A 20,790-nucleotide genomic window follows, 5' to 3' on the forward strand; every position below is an offset into this window, starting at 1 on the left:
CACATGATAATCACATACAGAACATTTCATTTCCATTGCAATAATAAAAAATTCCAAAGAAAAGGTGATTATATAGACTTACCTCACCATCTAAGGGGGGCTGTTGTTTTTGTGGACTTTGTGACGCTTTGTGCTACATACCCCCAAGCCCCCAAGAAAGGGAAGTTGGTTAAAATCTGGAACACTGGAAATGATAAATTCTATTTACCAAAATAATCACCCACATTAACTTCCGTATCTCTCACATGCAGCACTTTTCTAGATTTACTGGTTAGAAGATGCTGCCCTTTCCCTTAAACAGCTTATAATTTAAACGAGGAAGGCAATAAACTGACAGTATTTCATAGATCTATAAGCATCTATAAACAGAAATAGAAAAAGTATGTTTTTCATATGTACATGCACACACATGTTCACAACCAGAATGGTGATCTCTCACTCTATTCTCTCAATGAAACCATTCTTTCTTTGTCTAGTGTTAACACCTCTAGCTCTCTCCTTCAGCCAGTCTTCAGGTTTGCATTTTCAACAGCCTATGGATATTCTACTTGTAAACCCACTGTCATGTTATGTTCAACATGCTCAAAAACAAACCCAGTTTCCCATACTAACTGGCTCTTCCCCCAATTTGCTAATTTCTGTTACTATGTCAAATAATAATACTACATACCATATCTCTATAGTCACTGTTTTACAATGTATTCTTCTTTTTAAATTAACATATAATGTATTATTTGCCCCAGGGGTACAGGTCTGTGAATCATCAGGCTTACACACTTCACAGTATTCATTCTTATACACATTATCTTAAGTGATTCTTCTTACTCTCGGAGATAAATGAACACCATAATCATATTTATTCAAAGACAAAAGAATTGAGGACAAGAGAGGTTAAATGATATGTGCAAGATAAGTCACAAAGTTGGCAAGTAGCCTAACTGAGAATGCACCTACATCTTTTGACTCTGAATCCTATATTCTTTCCACAAAGCTAGCCTCCTATTCAAACTATTCTTTTAACTCAAAATCTTGCTTTGGGATCTTCTTTTTTTCATTCATCTTCAATGATTTATTCAACATTCACTACATTTATGTATAAAACATACAGATGCTCCTCTTCAAATCTCTCATTTATAGAATCCATTGTGGTGGTCAGGGGTGCGGCACTCACCACACTAGTAAAAGTTCTAGGTGCAACCATAGTAATTCTGAGTTAATATTTAACAATTAAATACTATACCTATGGGGAAATTAAAGGCACAGAACCATTCTTTCCCAAAGTCAAGCACATACTGAGTAGCTAAGCTGGATTCAAATTCAGATTATTTCTGAGGCTAAGCTCTTACCATTGTGTAACACTGCCTCTCTTTAGGAACCTCAGAAATCATGTGGTTCTACGCCTTCATTTTGCACCCTAATTATTGCCAATTACTCTCTATATTTCATTTACCTCATCTTTCTTTCTAACATATTCTAACTTAAGTAGATTAGTTTTTTGGAAGTATCTTTTCTCTTTTTCTCCTGTTTTAGAACTTCTAATTGTTCTCTTCTATCTAATAGATCAAGATCAAACACTAATTTAGCATTTAATCAAGACCATCTACAATGTGATTGTCTCTTACTAGCTATGTGGCTTCTAGAGAAGGCAAGCTAAGTGAATTAATTAATTAGAATACACAGAACAGTGCTTAGGATACAGTATGTGTCAGCTGTCATTATTTATGGACAGTCAGTATAGCATTGTGATCACAGATTATCTAGGGTTTGGAGCCACCCTTTTTCTTTTTTTTTATTTATTTTTTTTTTTTTAAAGATTTTATTTCTTTATTTGTCAGAGAGAGAGAGGGAGGGAGAGCAAGCACAGGCAGACAGAATGACAGGCAGAGGCAGAGGGAGAAGCAGGCTCCCTGATGAGCAAGGAGCCCGATGTGGGACTCGATCCCAGGACGCTGGGATCATGACCTGAGCTGAAGGCAGCTGCTTAACCAACTGAGCCACCCAGGCGTCCCTTCTTTTTTTTTTTAAAGAAGGTTTTCATTTTCTGCCAACCTTATTTCCATTTTCTGTTCAACCTGTCTTGATCAAAACAGTGCTCTGCCACTAACTAGCTGAGTATTTAACCTAGGCAAATTGTCATCCTCTCTGAGCATCAAAGATCATCCTGGGTTTGATACATTTGGAAAAAAATAAAAGAATTTTATCATGTGTATGGTACTTATACTATGTGTAAGTACTTATGGTACTTTCACTCATGTGTATGGTACTTACAAAGAGGGTCTTTGGCTAGAGTTATGAAACACAAGAGAGAAAGCTCTAGAGGCCAAGAGTGATTCATTCATTCACTCATTCCTTTAACAAATATTTACTGAGCTTTACTGTGGGCTAAGACCTGCTAAGATCTAGGAATGTAGCAGTGAATAAATAAGACAAACATGCCCCCTGTCTTCATGGGGGCTTACAGATAAATGGGAGAGACAGATCTCAAACAGACAAACAGAAAATGATGAGAAAAATCCAAGGTGATTTCTGAACAAAAAGACTTTAAGTGATACAGGCAAGAGAAAAAAAAGAAAAAAGAAAAGAAAAGAAACAACTATAGAGGCTGTAAATTAAAAAAAAAAAAAGAAGTATTAACAGGGGTTGTTGCCCAAATAGGTGCATAGAGAAAAGAAGGGAAAGCCTCAAAGATGACTCTGAAGTATTAAGCCTGTTAACCTCCAAAGGTTTGGTGCTCAGCAAAGGAAGTCAGAGACGGGCTTGGATAACAAGAGTTTACATGTGCATGGCACTTTACGGTTTATGTGGCACTTTCCTGTCTTATTGATCTTTATTAATGTACTAGAGATTGAGGAAGTGGCAGCTGGACAGCAAAGTGAGATGTCTAAAGACAGACTGCTAATGAAGAGGAAGAGACTACTGTCCCAAGAACAAGATGATCACTTCTCAGCCTACCTACAGGAGGACAATTCATCTAATCACAAGTAGGAGACAATTACACTACTTACTCAAGATTCCTTAGAGTGACATAAAAGGAAGCTGACACTTTAAGACAAACACTGATAGCCTCAGCAAAACAAATAAGCACTTACTTCTAAAACACTTTAGGAATTTCAATGAAATATGGCAAAAAATCTCACCTTGACAAAGTCCAGGACAGCATCTCTCTGGATCTGCTTGGTCCTTATTTTCTCCTCCTCATACTGTAGGGCAGCAAGCTGGGCCTCTCTCCGAGTTCGTTCTACTAACTGTTCTCTTCTCCGATGAAGTTCCAAGTCTGTATGTGATAACTGGAACAAAAGTATTTTGCACATGCAAGTGGGGATAAAGGTCCACTTGTCAACAATATTCCTAAGCAATTCAGGAAACTACTACTGTCCCAAACAATTTCTACTTTGCAGTCGCCTAGAATTTCTTTAAGTGTGTTTATTGCGCATCTTTTCCCATCTTTGCAACTGTGTTCTTGTATGTGCTATAAAGCCAGCATGTCAGTAAAGATTTACCTTCTGTCTGGTGTCTAAAAAACACTGCTAGCAAGCATTAGCTGCACATGTTGTAGTGACTGTATTTTGGAGGAGACAGGTACTGAAATTTACACATATCTGGCAATCAAGGGTAACTTAAGTGTTATAAAAATAGAAAATCATCTTAGTTTAAAAAAAAAAACAAAACTGAAATACAATTTTTTTTTTTTTTTTTTTTTACCTGATTGTGACATGGTGATAGTGACATGACAGAAGATGGCTCAACTGGAACCCTGACCCAAAAAAGGGGTGGGGGGGAGACAGAAAAAATTCTTTGATAAGATAGGCAGATATATAAAAGCTAAGTAAAATTTTATTGTTAATGTAGCATACTATTAATCAATAGGCAAACTGTCTGGTCAGCAATGAAAGACTGACTGCATTTTGTAAACCTGAGCCCAAGTCATTAAATGAAGCTACAGGAATATGAGATGCCACCAACTCACATTTCACGTGACGGTATCACTGATCAGTCTACAGACAGCTATCAACGGTCTATGACAGCCAGTGCTGACCAGACAGATATTTGAGATCACTTTTCAAACAGTATCATTTCTTTATAGCATACATAATTATTATCTCATTGCCATGATTGAAACAAGACACATGTAAATGAGATCATTTTATATACAAAGTCATTTTACCCATAGGATTCTGGAAGATGACAGAACCTGGCAACTGTTCTTGTAAAGCACTCCTATTCCCATTTTCAACTGATGTAGCAATTTTAATAATAAAAGTAAATATTCTGATTTTTATTTTTAAGAAAGAGATAAAACCTGATTTGATGCTTTAAAAAAAGCCAGCAAAAGTTGCTTCTCAGTTTTATTAGTGCTAAATCTTACAGTTTGGTATTAATCTTTTTCCTGAATTGGATTTAGTGTTTCAAGAGTCTGTTACTCATTTGTGTCTCACCCAACAATGTTGGGAACAGTGACACTGTGACATTTAGGACCTGAAATTTTAAACTATGATTATTAGCCTGTCAGGTTGACTTAAATGCATTAAAACAGTGTGTTACCAGGGAAATAAAAACGAACCTCCCAAAGCTCTAGTAGTTTCTTATTACCAACTAATAAAAAAAACAAATTCTTCAACCTGGATTTCAGGACTCTTACCCCATTTCAGAAACACACCCACTATGGAATCTTTTCTCTAATAAGATCTCTTCACTTATCATATACTAATTCCTTACTTCAAGCCTTTTCTATAGATTCCAACCTATGGAGAACTTTTTAGAAAAGGTGTTTTTTAGAACCTTCTTGTTCTTTAGAATTGGGACTTTTCCTCTTGATGTACATGTGTAATTAATAGTTCTCCTGCATTTGTCAACTACGATTCATGTCATTTTTTGGGCAACGTTCTTCAGAGGCACATAGAAACTGACAATATTTGAGCTCCTACCATGTACTATATATTTGATACACAGTGTTTCTCAATTATTCTTCATGCAATTTTAGGAATAGAACTATTATAATCCTCATTCTACAGTTGAAAGCTGAAGCATGGAAGTTAAGTAACTTTCCCAAGGGGATATAGCCAGTAATCCTTATCTACCTGATTTGAATTCTTATCTGACTCAGTGGTAGTCTGATTTTTCTTCTTCTATGTATGCTGCCTACGGGAACTGGAGGTACCTCAGAAATCACGGAGTCCACGCCACTAACTTTACAAAAGAGAAAACTAAGGCCCTCAGAAGTTCAATGATAGCTACTAGGGCCAGAGCCCAGGTCAGAATTCAAGACCCCTGACTTGGAGATTAGTGGCTTCTACTACTCCACACTTCCCTACTTTACAGTGGCAGAGTGTAGGAAGGAGATAGTGAAAAGCATGGAGACCTAAAAGCATATGGGCACACATATAGAAAACAATTACCTGCAATGGCAAAAACTAAGCTGTGAAAAGTTAAAGATGGTGGCAAAGAGTGAAGCATGGCATATGGGAGAATAAAAGTGGCAGTGAGAATGGACAGCTCCCTCAAGCCAATCACCAGGTGCTAAGGTGGGCCCGTCACAACTTGGCTGCTCCAAGGAGCAACCTTGGAGCCAACGCTGGCACCAACCTTGGTGCCACCATGCTACTTCATGCCATATGGCCTTTTCTATCTATGAATATGGTTCTCAATAGGAGTGTCACAACATTTCAGATAATTTTTTTGTTGCACAAGATTGTCCTGCACATTATAGGTAGTTTAGCCTTAATGCCTGCCAGTAACACCTATAATCATTTTGGCAACTAATTCCCAAATCAAATAAATACATTTCAAATATCCACTAAGAGTGGTGCTAGAACCTACTGAGAAACACTGGCCTACATTATACTTCCCCAAATTTAAAAAAAGGTAATATGTAAAAAAGCAAAACTTAAGCCATACTCTTGTTCTCTTTCTCTTCACATTTCTATTCTTATATTGGTTCCACATCTTTGAAGTATTCACAAAATTCTTTTTTTTTTTTTAAATTTCCAGGTATTAAAAAATAAGTTTAAAAAAACCTGGTTTTGTTTTTGTTTTTTAAAGATTTTCTTTATTTATTTGACAGAGAGAGAGAGCACAAGCAGGCAGAGCAGCAGGCAAAGGGAAAGGGAGAAGCTCCCTCCACTGAGCAGGGAGCCCAATGCAGGGCTCGATCCCAGGACCCTGGCTGGGATCATGACCCGAGCCAAAGGCAGCCGCCTAACTGACTGAGCCACCTAGGCGCCCCTAAAAAACCCTGTTTCATATGACCTCAAGAGTATAGCCATATTTCTTACCTTTACTAAAATAATTAAAATACCACCCGCTAGGGGTGCCTCAGTGGCTTAGCTGTCAAGAGTCCACCTTTGGCTCAGGTCATGATCCCAGGGTCCTGGGATGAGACCTGCATCAGGCTATCTGCTCAGCGAGGGGCCTGCTTCTACCTCTCCCACTCCCCCTGCTTGTGTTCCCTCTCTTGCTGTCTCTCTGTCAAGCAAATAAAATCTTTATAAAAAAACCTAAAAAGGTTTGACAGAATAAATCATAATTTTTTTAAAGGTATAGAACAAATTACTTAATAACTCCCTTAGACAAGGTTTAAAATAACACTGAAGTTGGGAAAAAAAAAACAAAACTTCCTTAAATTTTTTTTACTAATCCTTCCCAACATTTATCTATTAGCACTCCCAGGCAGTACACTCTTAGTCAAAAATTTTCAAGAGAAGAGAAGAGTAGGTTGGTAGGGTAAGATTTCTGGCTGAAATATAACCAATAAAGAATGAGACATAAGTGAGTCCGGTACTGTGATTAGTTTGGGAGAAGCAACATGGAGTAATTGTTAAAATCATGGACTTTAGAATTAATTGTAACCTAGTTTGAATCCAGGATCTGTCACTTTTTAAATTTTTTAATGATTTTATTTATTCGAGAGAGAGCACAAGTGGGGAGAGGTACAGAGAGAGAGAGGGAAAAGCAGGCTCCCCACAGAGCAGGGAGCCCGACATGGGGCTCAAACCCAGGACTCTGGGATCATGACCTGAGCCAAAGGCAGAGGCTAAACTGACTGAGCCACCCAGGCACCACCAGGGTCTTTCCCTTAATAGAGGGTGATATAAATGAATATAGATGGAAAACTACTAGGTTTGGAAGTACAGGCTCCAATAAGGGAAGATTCCCTCAGTGCTGGCAGAGCAAGAATTTCTAAGAAAGTCATAAAAACAAGAACACTGGGTTAAGGTTAGGTAGGCAGATTTTTGGCCCCTATGATTTCCACCCTGGTGTTACTCCAGTAAATGTGTTAAATGCCAAAAAGGGCTTGGCAGATGAAATTAAGGTTCCTAACTGGTTGACCCTGAAGTGGGAAAATTATCCAGATGGGTCTAATGTAATCATGGGAACTCTTAAAAGCAGAAGGTGGGGGCAACTGGAGGGACGTGGTCTAAGCTACAAACTTTAGCTATAAGATAAAGGAGTACTAGGGATGTAATGTACAACATGATGACTATAGTTAGCATTGCTGTGTGATATACAGGAAAGTTGTTAAGAGAGTAAACCCTGAAAGTTCTTATCACATGGAGAAAGAAAATTTGTTATTGTATTTATATGAGATGATGGCTATTAACTAAACCTATCGTGATCACTTCGTAACACATGTAAATCAAACTATCATGCTGTATGCCTTAAACTTATGCAGTGACTTATATCAATTATTTTTCAATAAAACTGGGGAAAAAAAACAGAAGAGGAAAGCAAGAGAGTTTGTGGGATGTGACAGAAAGGGAAATCAGAGAGATTGAAAATGTGAGAAGAGATTCAAAATGGCTTGCCATTACTGACCTGAAGATGGAGGGAGCTAGGAACCAAGGAATGTGGGCATACTCCAGAAGCTAAAAATGGAGTCTCAGCTGATAGTCAGCAAAGTAACAGGGACCTCAGTGATATAACTATATGAAATTGAATTCTGCCAACAACCTGCATGAGCCTGGAAGTGGATTCTCCCCCAGGGTCTGCAGGTAAGAATGTAGGCCAGCCAGTGCCATGACTTTCACTTATGAGACCCTAAGGAGAAAATGAAGGCAAGAATGAAGGTCTGCGCACACTTCTATCCTATAGAACTGAGACATTATAAACTGAGATTTTATGTCTTAAGCCACTAAATATGTGGTAATTTGTTACATGAGTATTAGAAAACTAATACATAAGGTAACTAAGGAAAAAAAAAAGTTGGCTTTTACCTTGGGAGTTTCTATTAAATTCTAGAAATCTTGAACTTTACTTATGATGGATGCAGGAGGTAAGAGGGACAGGAGATAAAGCATGGGACCTCCCAAAGTGGAAAAACACAATAGCAAACCCCCCTCAATATAAGGACTCATGGCAACTAAAAAGCCATTCTGAGATAAATTTCAAAGATATGAAATTCAACTAAATCCCCAAGAATTGATAAGACTAAAGAAGGCCAATTAAGAGATTTTTTTTTCTTTCACTCTTCTCCCCACATTTTCTTTACTCATCTATATCTCAGTTTCCTAAACAACTTTAATATCCCATCAAGTATAAGTGAAGATCTATGTATGACACTTTCTACAGAGGAAATTTACTGTTAAGAACAAGTTTATCAAGTGTACTGCTTGAAGACTTCATAAAAACAGAGAGGAAGCAAAGACCCAAAGGCTGTGAATTTTTCAACTACTGTGATATGGTGTACGCAAGAAACGTTTGGAATTAAAGAATAAGCAGCAGTGCTCTAATTGGTCAAGTTAATTTCAGAAATATTCTGTGAGGCACTAAGTGTAGTGAAAAGATCATATCGATTGAGATAGGAAGGAGGAAACATACTGATGTCTCTGGCTCCCTGTTTCTAGTCAAAAGTTTAAGCAAAAAATGAAAAATAAAAAATTCAGGACTCCTGGGATGCCTGGGTGGCTCAGTTGGTTAAGTGGCTGCCTTCGGCTCAGGTCATGATCCCAGCGTCCTGGGATCGAGTCCCACATCGGGCTCCTTGCTCAGCAGGGAGCCTGCTTCTCCCTCTGCCTCTGCCTGCCATTCCGTCTGCCTGTGCTCACTCTCTCTCTCTCTGACAAATAAATAAAATCTTTAAGAAAAAAAAAAAAATTCAGGACTCCTGAAACTCATTTAGCCTTCTTTATGCATAAATTCAGACATATCACCATAAAATCTCACTGCCATTAAGTACCTTCAAATCACATAATTATACACGTAATGGTTTAGGCAACCTGAATTTATAATCGATAAATCAATTTTACTTCTTTTTCTATTACATGAGCACAAAGCACACTGTCACTCAGCTCTACATACATGGTATCTAAAACAGAGTCTAAATATCTTCGACATACATACATCTGCACAAAACCAAAACCATTTCATGCTCTTACTAATGAGTTTTAAAGATTGAAACAAATGAGAATTGGTTTTTTCAAACCTGTTTTGATGTGAATATCTTCTCATGTCCTCTGTTTTTTGAAACTCCCTCAGAGGTACTGGCTTTATGGGTGAACCCTAGGCCAAAAAAGCAGAAATAAATCAATTTAACAGATGTATCCAAAACACTGTCACTGCATAATCCATATCTGACTTGGCATTTAGGGATCTATAGATTACGCTAAAAAATATTTTAACAAAATTTTCAAATGTGAATTTTTTTTTAAATGTGAAATTTTTATGTTTAAAATATTCATTATAGGCTATGTTACTGCTTTGGTAAACAAAACACTATTCATAATCCCAAAACACTCTTTAAAAAAGATTTCCTTCTCACTCTATTATATAAATTACACTGACCATACAGTAATATCTACTATATGCTAAGATGTTAGAGCTTGGAGAGGATCTTAGGGGTCATCTAGTACCAACTTCCATCCAGACAGCAATTCCCACCTGCCCTTCCCTGACTTGTGCTTGGCCTCTCTTGTGTATTTCTAGTAATAAGGAGATCATTGGACAGATTACGTTAAAAAAAAAAAAAAAAAAAGATTTATCTGAGAGAGTGAGAGAGCACAAGCCAGGGTGGACAGAGGAAGAAGCAGATGTCCTGCTGAGCAGGGAGCCCAACATGGGGCTCGATCCCAGGACTCTGAGATTCTGAAGTGAGCCAAGGGCAGACACTTAACTGACTGAGCCACCTAGGCACTCCGGGCAGATTACATTTCTTTACTTATTTATTTATTTACATTTCTTTACATATCATCACAAATTGTTACTTATGTTAGTCATACAAATAGTCCTGGGGATATTGGTGGAATATTAAGATACAGCAAAAAGTAATTTCTATTTATGGTAAAATAGGGTGTTAACCAAAAGAAGAATACTGACAATTTAATTTATTTATAAACTAAAGAATTAAGGTCATTTCAAAAAGACATAACTGAGGAAAACTGAACTGTCCTCAGTGATATGGACCACATATTGAGAAATAAAATTACAAAGAGGCTTATAGGTAATCACAGCATTTATTTTGTCAAATAAGAATGGATAGAAACAATAAAATCTGATTTCAACACCAAAAATAAACATTAAAATGGGTATTCTTTAAGGGAAAGAAAACAACTTATCCAAAAAGGTATCTAAAAAAAATCAAATGTAAGGGATGCCTGGGTTGCTCAGTCAGTTAAACATCTGCCTTCGGCTCAGGTCATGATCTCAGGGTCCTGGAATCGAGTTCCACATCAGGCTCCTTCGTCAGCAGGGAGCATGCTTCTCTTCCTACCTGCCGCGCCCCCTGCTTATTCTCTCTCTCTGACAAATAAATAAATAAAATCTTAAAAAACAAAAAATAAAAATCAAATGTAAAACTATTTAGAGTCTATCTCCAAGAAATCTAGGTAATCATATAGAACTAGAAAATCTTCTTTGGTGAGCCCTGCAAAGGGCTAAAGAAGACTGTTTTAAAGTCAGGCATTAGGATCATATAAAATGAGATATAATTAGAGAACTCTGATCAAACCATAATTACTCTAATTTAAGTGAATATGCCTTCTTAAATAAACAAAAATCTCTCCTAGTATGTTAACATCAGTGACTCAACACACTGGTTTTACATACTGCCATTATCTAAAATTACTGTAAGAGGTACATGAAATTTTTATGACGAATATGACATTGGCTTAATTTTAAAAGTAAATGTAATACCCGGCCTCCTGGGTGGCTCAGTTGGTTAAGCAACTGCCTTCAGCTTGGGTCATGATCCTGGAGTCCCAGGATCGAGTCCCATAATGGGAATACCTGCTCAGTGGAGAGTCTGCTTCTTCCTCTGACCCTCCCCTCTAAATGCTCTAATAAATAAATAAAATCTTTTAAAAAAAAAGTAAATGTACCCTATAAACATGTTATACCCTATTTCATCATAATACCTCTATGTATGAGAAGTACTATAACAGAATTACATAATAGCAGAGTGTTTAAAATCTCAAATAGATCCTTTTTTGTAGCAACCCATTCTTAGATAGTATTCAAGAATGTAACACTTTAGGGGTGCCTGGGTGGCTCAGTCATTAAGCACCTGCCTTTGGCTCAGGTCATGATCCCAGGGTCCTGGGATTGAGCCCCACGTTGGGCTCCCTGCTCAGGGGGAAGCCTGCTTCTCCCTCTCTCTCTCCCCTGGCTTGTGTTCCCTTCTCACTGTCTCTCTCTCTCTGTGTCAAATAAATAAATAAAATCTTTAAAAAAAAAAAAAAAAGAATATAACACTCTAGGTGGTTGTTAAACCATCTAAAATAATACTGCTTTATGGGTACCTGCGTGGCTCACTGGGTTAAGTGTCTGCCTTCTGCTCAGGTCATGATCTCAGGGTCCTGGGATCAAGGCCTGCATCAGGCTCTCTGCTCAGCAGGGAGCCTGCTCCCCCCCCCCCCCCCGCCTGCCTCTCTGCCTACTTGTTATCTCTGTCTGTCAAATAAATAAAATCTTTAAAAATAAATAAATAAATAAATAAATAATACTGCTCCATCACATTTTTATAGATGCCAAATTTTAGAAAACCTTATGACACAGAAGTCATAAATAACGTTATGACAGAGAATCATAAACACTACCACACAAATATAGCTAGAATTAAAAAAAAATTACAAAACAACAAAAACAATGGATTAAAAAAAAGATACAATTTTTCAGTAGTAGTATAACAGGCATTTTTATTTTTAGTAGAAATACCTCATCTATCCATAAAATAATCAAAGAGAAGGACCACAAGGAAAAAAACTCCCTTTAAGATTACAATGTGCATTGCTAATCTTCATGTTTTTGCAAAGTAGTCACCCTTTGTTCTAGTAAGAATGTTAATATCCTGAGTCACATGTAGTTTCATTAATTTCCTGGTACACTGCTATTGCTGGGCTGTAGGACTTCGATTTAAACATCTTTATCCAACTTTAAATATAAGAGTGTCTTCTGAACACCAACAAAAAATACTTTTCAAAAGTCTTCAGACAGGGAAACTGAAGGATTTTTTTTTTTTTTTAAGAATGATAATATCGTTCCACAACACATCCCACTTGAGTGATTATCCTCTATTTCTAGAAGGCTAAATACATCACTCTCCAAAAAGGCCCCAAGTGTTTCTCAAATAACCCCTGCTCAGAGCTTGGGACCAACTCCAGACATTAACATCACACACACTGAAGTGGAGCCGTTTCATTATGCTGACTAGATACGCTGAAGAATGCAATTTCCACTGGAGCCCCTTGGGGGATTGGCAGTGATTCTACTGTAGGCTGAATGCTCATTTGTTTTCTAAGGCAACTCAATGCTCCACTATAAGAGATACCCAAGAACTATAATGGCAAACAATTTATATTCTGTGTGACTTAGCATAAAAGATCCAATATAATTAAGTGCATTATAAAAATTCTATGGTTAAGTTTGTATGTTGCTCCAAAGTCTGCAGTTTGGTTCGATCCTTGTAATTACTAATGAAGCTATGATGTAAGTTGGTAACAATAAAAAAGCAGTAAGAACAAGATGAATTGAAAGCATTACATTCATTTGCATTTTCTTCAAGGGCATAGAATACTCTTAGGACTCCTCCTGTTCCTTCTCCAAGATTCTGAAATCTGTTTTTTTATTTGAAAAATAAAGCTAAACCCTACTTAAGACTACTGACTTTTTACAATAAATCTGAAAAATTCAGTCATGAAATTGGGACTGAACTTTATAAAACAAATAATTGGGCCTAAACCAATAAATCACTAATATGGCAGAAATTTATACCATCATGAACTGTTTTTACTAGGGGACAGCGACATATTTAGGCTTAAAAGTGTGTACTACCTCATGAGAGATTCGCCGTTGTTCAATGTACGCCATAAACTGGGAACTGAGGCTGTCTGGTTCCAGGCCCTTGGGCTGTCTGATCTCATCCTCTTCCTCCTCTGCAGTACAGCTATCGATGTAGTCGATCTGGTCCAGATCATGGTCCACTGTCCACACCACACAAACACACATCAGAAAAGAAGAGTCAAAATCAACAGCCAATAAACACATTCTGTTGCATTCTTTCCTTTTATCTAATATTTTCTATTCTGAAAGTGGGAGGAGTGCGAAGAAGTGTAAATTAGGTAAGCCTTTCTTTTTAAGTCCATGGCCACTCACAAAAATAAGTTCTAGAAAAATCTTAGTCCTAATTCACTAAAGAATGCAGTAATTGATAGTAATTATGGAATTATAGACCTCTAATATTTTTTTCTTTGGATAGCTCTTTACTGTTTTAAACCAGACAGTTTGAGTTTGTGAGACAAAGAGAGGAAGAATAATTTTTAAACATTGGGGGGTACATATTCTTTTAGATTGCCCGCTCCCCACCGTTTTAGTTTAAGGGCTTAATCCTACCCTTCAAGGAACTGGGAGGCAGAAAACCTAACACAGTCAAGTCAAAATGAAAGAGAAAGGACAGGAGGAAAGTGGACTCAGAAATAAAGAAACAGCTGTTGACCACTGTTTCTCTTCCTGTAACTGTTGTCCATATTTAGAACAATGATTTTCTTATTTAAAAATTTATTTTCTAGAGGTCAGCAGTGTAGATATTTTGTAGCAGTTTGGGGACAGAGGGAATCATTTGAGAATTTTTGCTTCTCAAAATGCTTTGGGGTAAAAGGCCTATGAATAAGATACAGCCATATCATTATTCTAATATGTTTGGGAGTGCCCTATTATTTTACGTTTAAAAAGTAACTTTTTTCTTTTTTAAGATTTTAATTTTAAGCAATCTCCATACTCAACCTGGGGCTCAAACACACAACTCTAAGATCAAGAGTTGCATGCTCCATCAACTGTGCCAGCCAGGAGCTCCCAAGAGTAACTATATTTAAAAGCTGGCTAAAATGGCATAGTAGGAGCAAAAACCTTGCTACTAAACTTTCTAAGGTTTCTCCAGAGACTAAACCCCAACCATTATTGTATGATGTTCTACAGACTACCTATAAGTGACCGTTGCTGGGAATAAAGAACTCAGAGAAGTCTATTTTTCTGTTTTCAGATTCAATTATTTCTTTCCTCTTTAAAACAAGCTTTTATTTATTTGAAAGAGAGACAGAGAAAGAGCAAGGGGAGGAGCAGAGGGAAAAGGAGAGAGAGAGAGACTCTCAAGCAGATTCCGTGTTGAGAATAGAGACCAAATGAGGCTCAATCTCACAACCCTGAGATCATGACCTCAGCTGAAATCAAGAGTCAGACACCTAACCATCTAAGGCACCCAGGCCCCTCAGATTCACTTATTTCTAAAAAATTCCATATTGGCCATTAATTAAAAAATGAATTTTGAGTTACCAGAGTTAATAATAACAAGTAAAAGGATACAAAGGTTATAAATCTATATCCACATTAGAAACCAGGTACATAAATCCATCTTTTTCAATGAGCTACAATTTGTGTGACTAAATAATTAATGGTTCATTTTATGACTACTTCTCAAGAAAGCAACATCACCTTTACGTAATATCTAGATCAGTACAGTCCAAAAGAAACAGAATGCAAGCCATTAAAGTGAACCATATAAGTAATAAAAATTATCTAGTAGCCACATTAAAAAAAGTCAAAAGAAAATGTGACACTAATTTTAATAACAGATTTTACTTTGTCTAATATATCTAAAATAGGGTCATTATAGCATATAAGTAATATAAAGTATTACTGATATTATACATTCTTTTTCCCCCCCCGCATGTAAATTCTTCAAAACTCAATGTGTATTTTACAGTTATAGTACATCTTAATTTAGAAAGGCCTCATTTCAGGGGCGCCTGGCTGGCTCAGTAAGAAGAACAAGCAACTCTTGATCTCAGGGTTGTGAGTTCAAGCCCCAGGTCAGGTGTGAAGATTACTTCAATAAAGAAAAGTTAAAAAAAAAAAAAAAAAGTTAGAAAGGCCTCATGTCAAATGCTCAATAACCACATGTTTCTAGTGGCTACCATACTAGACAGCACAGATCAGAACAAAAGTATTTTAAGTCTGAAACTAACTAAGGGGAAATATATCTCATATGAAAGCAAGATTAAAAAGAAAACCACTAAAATGTGAATGGAATGTAAGTAATAGGAGTACAGAATATAAAATGGTAAGGAAAAAAAGAGCAAGTCACTTAATTGAAATCATCATTCAAGGATGAAAGCTCTTTTTTTTTTTTTAAAGATTTTATTTATTTATTTGACAGACAGAGATCACAAGTAGGCAGAGAGGCAGGCAGAGAGAGAGAGGAGGAAGCAGGCTCCCCGCGGAGCAGAGAGCCCGATGCGGGGCTCGATCCCAGGACCCTGAGATCATGACCTAAGCTGAAGGCAGAGGCTTAACCCACTGAGCCACCCAGGCACAAGAAATACTGTATTTTAACTGCAAGCCTGAAAACTTAGAGAAATTAAAATATAATCCCAATGGAAAACAACTTTTTTCCAATCATATGAGGCAGTCTTTAAAAGAAGAGCTGGAGGGGCACCTGGGTGGCTCAGTCACTTAAGCGCCTGCTTTCGGCTCACGTCATGATCTTGGGGTCCTGGGATTGAGCCCAACGTTGGGCTCCCCTCTCAGTGGGGAATCTGCTTCTCCTCCCTCAGCTCCTCCCCCTGCTCATACTCTCTCTCAAATAAATAAATAAAATTAAATAAGAGCTGGAGAAGCTACAGATATACAAACAAAAGAAACGAATGTGAAAATGACCACTTAAAAACGCCAGTGACTATAAAGACTGGCTGTGGTCAGGAGTTCCACTCACCTCCACCATTTGTTACTACTAAACTGCTCCGAGTCTCCTGGTACTGGCTTTCTCTTCGCAGTCTTTGTTCCTTAGTTATTTCTGCTACTCGAAGAGGCAGATCTGAAAATTCATCTGTAGGCTTAAAAAAAAAAATGGTACTGTTTAAAAACATCATTTCAAACTTTAGACAACACAGTACTGAAAGCATGGATATGAATTTATACTTAAGAAGAAATAGCAAAATCTCCTGGAAATGAATAGTAGTAACAGTGTCTCAACAATGTGAGTGTACTTAATGTCACTGATATGTACACTTAAGAAATAAAATGGTGTATTTTATGTTATGTATATTTATTTTACATAATTTTAAAAAAGCAATGGAGGGTTATACATCACTTTCCAAATAAACATGAATTTAAACTGTCTACATATATGTATCTGCATGGATACAGATACGATTATGAACACATCTCCTGGTACATACACAAGCAATTCCAAATTACAAATGGGCTGTGGTCTGAAGTTCATTTGCATTGGAATGAATGAAATAATGCTACAAATGGGAGGTTATCAGTCTTGCTAATAAAAGCTTATTTCATCATTTAACCCAACTGAGAGCAAAAAAAGATAGAAAGCATAACAGTAACTAAACACAAGAGAAAAAAGATATAATTAATTAGGACAATTATTTATCTTGAGCATGTTAATAGTCTTCACTAAGGTTCCTGTCTTATATCAGCCTATAGTCCTATCTTGTCACCTTGCAGCACCCCTTCTGCAACCTCTGCTCAAGGTCACCCAGCCCTGCAAACTTTAGGCTTCAGTTGTAATTGGCTCAGTCCCCATTTGGCTTTCTAGGATATTAAACTATTTATACAAGACAATAAGGTAACAAACATGTAAAACGTGTGGTAAAAAGATGGCAAAGAAACAGAGCATCATTTCTGGATGGCAGTACTCTGTGGTTTTACATCTTCCTTGGGTTTCCCATATTTTATGTAATGAGAAACTGAATCCAATTAAGATACTTTTCATTTTCATCATCGTATTGTCTCTTAATCAGGAGTTACAACATGCAGAATAAAAGAAACAACTTACTTCATTCCCTGACCATCTCTTATCACCACTGTCCACACTATTGAAACCTGAATCAAGGGCTCCATAAGGGCGACCTGAGTACAGTTCTTCATGGCTGCCAAAGAGAGACTCTAGTTGTTACTGGGTAGTTTGAGGTTTTAAAATTAACATTTAAAATAAATTAAATGCAATTTTACTAATAAACATTATCATGGCATTTATTGATTTAATTCATTTAGAGTTAAATGGGTATTCTTTTGACTTTTTAATATTAAAAATTGCAAACTAAAATAAACAGTATAATGTATACCAGTATACTAATATAACAGCATTCATTCAGTTTTCAAAAATGTCAACAGTGCCATTCTTGTTTCATCTATGCTTCTAACCCATTTACCATGGCCCCCAATGCAGAGCTTGAGCTCACTGCCTGAGACAGAGACCTGAGCTGAAATCAAGAGTTGGACACTTAACCAACTGACCACCCAAGTGCCCCCCTCAATTCCTTTTTTTTTAAGAGAGAGAGAATGAGTGGGGAAGGGCAGAGGGAGGGAGGGAGAATTTTAAGCAGACTCCACACCCAGCATGGAATCCAACACAAGGCTCAATCTCATGACCCTGAGATTGTGACTTGAGCTGAAATCAAGAGTCAGACGCTTAACTGACTGAACCACCTAGGCACCCCTCAATAGTGCTTTTTAAAGGTAAAATTCATATCCACTGAAATGTATACACCTTAGCTACATACTTGATAAATGAATTCATCTTTGTAATATACACTTCTCTCATGATGTAGGACATTTCTACTTTGCTTGAAAATCCCCACATCCCTTTCCACAGTCAGTTCCCCTCATCATGCTATAGTGTGCTCTTAAGAGATAACCACTCTTCTGATTTTTTTCACATTAAATTTGTATGAAAGGCAAAAATAACAATCCCCAAAGATGTCTAAGATCTAACCCCTGGAACCTACAAATATGTTTCTTTACATGGCAAAGGGGAACTAAGGTTGAAAGTAAAACTAAGACTGCTAGTCAGTGATCTTAAAATAGGGCAATTATTGTAAATTATCTGAATGGACAAGATGTAATCAAAAGGGTCCTTAAAAGTGGAAGAGGAAAATGATGGCTTGGAGATGACTTCTGGTTAAGAGACAAGGAATGTGGACAGCTTCTCTCTAGTAGTTGAAAAATGCAAGGAAATGTATCTTACTCAGAGCCTACAGAAAAGAACAAAGCTCTGCCAGCATCTTGATTTTAGCCCAATGAGACCAACCAAGACTTAGACTTGTGACCTAACAAAACCATAAGATAATAAATTTGTGTTTAAAAATCTTAGTTTGTGGTAATTTGTTATGGCAGCGATGAAAAAGTAATACAATTAGTTTTGCTAATTCTGGAACTCAAAAAATAGAATCATATGTAATTTTTTTCTAATCTGGCTTTTTTTGTTCAGCACTCTGTTAGTGAATTTCTTGATGGTTTTAATACCTTCAAGTAGAATGGATAAATTATTTAAGTGTAGGTGTCACTTAAAAACAAAAACAAAAAAACCTCCCAATCTCTTTTTGAAAGTAGCTGTATCATTTTGCATTCACACCAGCAATGCATCTGAGTTCCAGTTGTCAGTCTTTCATCTTAGCTCTTCTGGTGAGCGAAAAGTGGTATCTCACTGTTGTTTTAATTAGTATTTTTCTGATGACTGATGATATTGAGTCTCATTTTGTGTGGGTGTCGGCCATTCATTTTTCTTCTTTTTGTGAAAGGTCCGTTCTTTTGCCCATTTCTAAATACACCAGTAATCTCAAAAATAGTCTGCTAAAAAGCCAGCCACAAAACACTACATAATGCTTGATTTCATTTATATGAAACTCTAGAAAAAGTACAACTGTACTGACTGAGAGCAGATCAGTAGCTGCCTGGGGCTGAGTAAAGGGGAAAGGACTTATCTACCGTAAAGGGGCCCACAGCTGATGGAAATGCTATCTGTCTTGATTGTGTTGGTAGTCTCATGACTGCATCATTTACCAAAATTCACTGAACTGCACACTTAAAATAGATAAATGTTATGATTTGTACATTATATCTCAATAAAGCTGCTTAAAAATCTTCCAAATTCTTTTGTCAAAGGGGATGTCCCATTTTACAATTTTGCGAGCAGTGTATGAGAGCACTCATTGCTCCACATCCCCACGAAACAGCTGGTGTTGTCAGTTTTTAGTCATTCTAGTAGAAGTGTAATAAAGTCTTGTGCCTTAATTTACATTTCCATGATGATTAATGATACTGAGCACTTTTCTGGGTGCTTACTAGTCATTTGTATATCTTTGTTAAATATCTAATAAAGTCTTTTGTCCAATTTTTAATTGGGTTGTTTGTCTTTTTAGCATTAAGTTGCAGATACCCTTTATAGTTTGGATATAAGTCCTCTGTCATATGTATGTGTGTCATATACATATATTGCAAAAGTTTCTCCCAGTTTGTGGTTTGTGTACTCATTTTCTTAGTATTTTCTTTTCATGAGGATGTGCTTTTCATTTTGCTGAACTCTAATTTATCATGTTTTTTTTTAAATGGTTATTGCTTTCTGTATCCTCAGAAATCACTGCCTATCCCATGTCACAATGATTTTCTTTTACACTTTCTTTGAAAAGTTTTATAGCTGTAGTTTTTGCTTATTCTTAAACATACTTTTAAAAGTTAGATGAATTAGAAATCTATAACACGACAAGGCTTATTTTTAAAAAATGGTCTATTAGCATTTTATTTTATAAGCATGGGGTTGAAAAGCAACCTTCAAAAGTACAAATCTAAAATTATGTTCTTCTGGTACTGAATTTTGTATTCCGCATATTCTTTTTTTTTTTAATTTTATTTTTTATAAACATATATTTTTATCCCCAGGGGTACAGGTCTGTGAATCGCCAGGTTTACACACTTCACAGCACTCACCATAGCATATTCTGCATATTCTTACATAGTTCATGCATGTAACTTTAATTTTTGTAAAAGGAGGTTAACCATTTCTACTCACATGCCTTTATATAAATGAAAGCTTTATGTCAACTAAAAACAAAACAAACAAAAACCCTATGTGAACAAAAGACAGTCTTTGTAACTTACCACTTTACGGATAAAGATTTTACTTTTAATGTAGTAATTAATATATACATCTATTTGTCCAATGTACTAAATATGCTCTGATTATGAAGATCCAAAAATACAGGTACCTTCTGGCTATCTTCCTCATTTTCCCACCCTCCCCCATTGAGATAATTTAGCAAAAGAAAGTCTCTTAGCAGAATTCTAAAATTACTTTTCTAGCAGTGTCTGGATGGCTCAGTTGGAAGAACATGTGACTCTTTTTTTTTTTTTAAAGATTTTATTTATTTATTTGACAGAGATCACAAGTAGGCAGAGAGGCAGGCAGAGAGAGAGAGGGGGAAGCAGGCTCCCTGCTGAGCAGAGAGCCCGATGCGGGACTCGATCCCAGAACCCTGAGATCATGACCTGAGCCAAAGGCAGCGGCTTAACCCACTG

At 36.8% G+C, this 20,790-nt stretch overlaps 1 protein-coding gene across 2 annotated transcripts in view; it reads right to left on the reverse strand.

Moving 5' to 3' along the window:
• Positions 1-20,790, reverse strand: part of LOC111154987 (leucine rich repeats and calponin homology domain containing 3) — a 114,518-nt gene that overhangs the window by 29,828 nt on the left and 63,900 nt on the right. For both annotated transcript variants that reach the window (XM_022514959.1, XM_022514958.1), the window contains exons 7-13: positions 17,273-17,366; positions 16,193-16,313; positions 13,261-13,409; positions 9,419-9,495; positions 3,703-3,754; positions 3,138-3,287; positions 83-133 (exon numbers count right to left, since the gene is read on the reverse strand). In XM_022514959.1, the coding sequence (XP_022370667.1) occupies positions 83-133; positions 3,138-3,287; positions 3,703-3,754; positions 9,419-9,495; positions 13,261-13,409; positions 16,193-16,313; positions 17,273-17,366 (694 nt within the window). The remainder of the gene's footprint in view (positions 1-82; positions 134-3,137; positions 3,288-3,702; positions 3,755-9,418; positions 9,496-13,260; positions 13,410-16,192; positions 16,314-17,272; positions 17,367-20,790) is intronic.

Source organism: Enhydra lutris, unplaced genomic scaffold, assembly GCF_002288905.1.
Source record: "Enhydra lutris kenyoni isolate GAN:26980312 unplaced genomic scaffold, ASM228890v2 scaffoldscaffold39, whole genome shotgun sequence".
Lineage (NCBI taxonomy): Eukaryota > Metazoa > Chordata > Mammalia > Carnivora > Mustelidae > Enhydra > Enhydra lutris.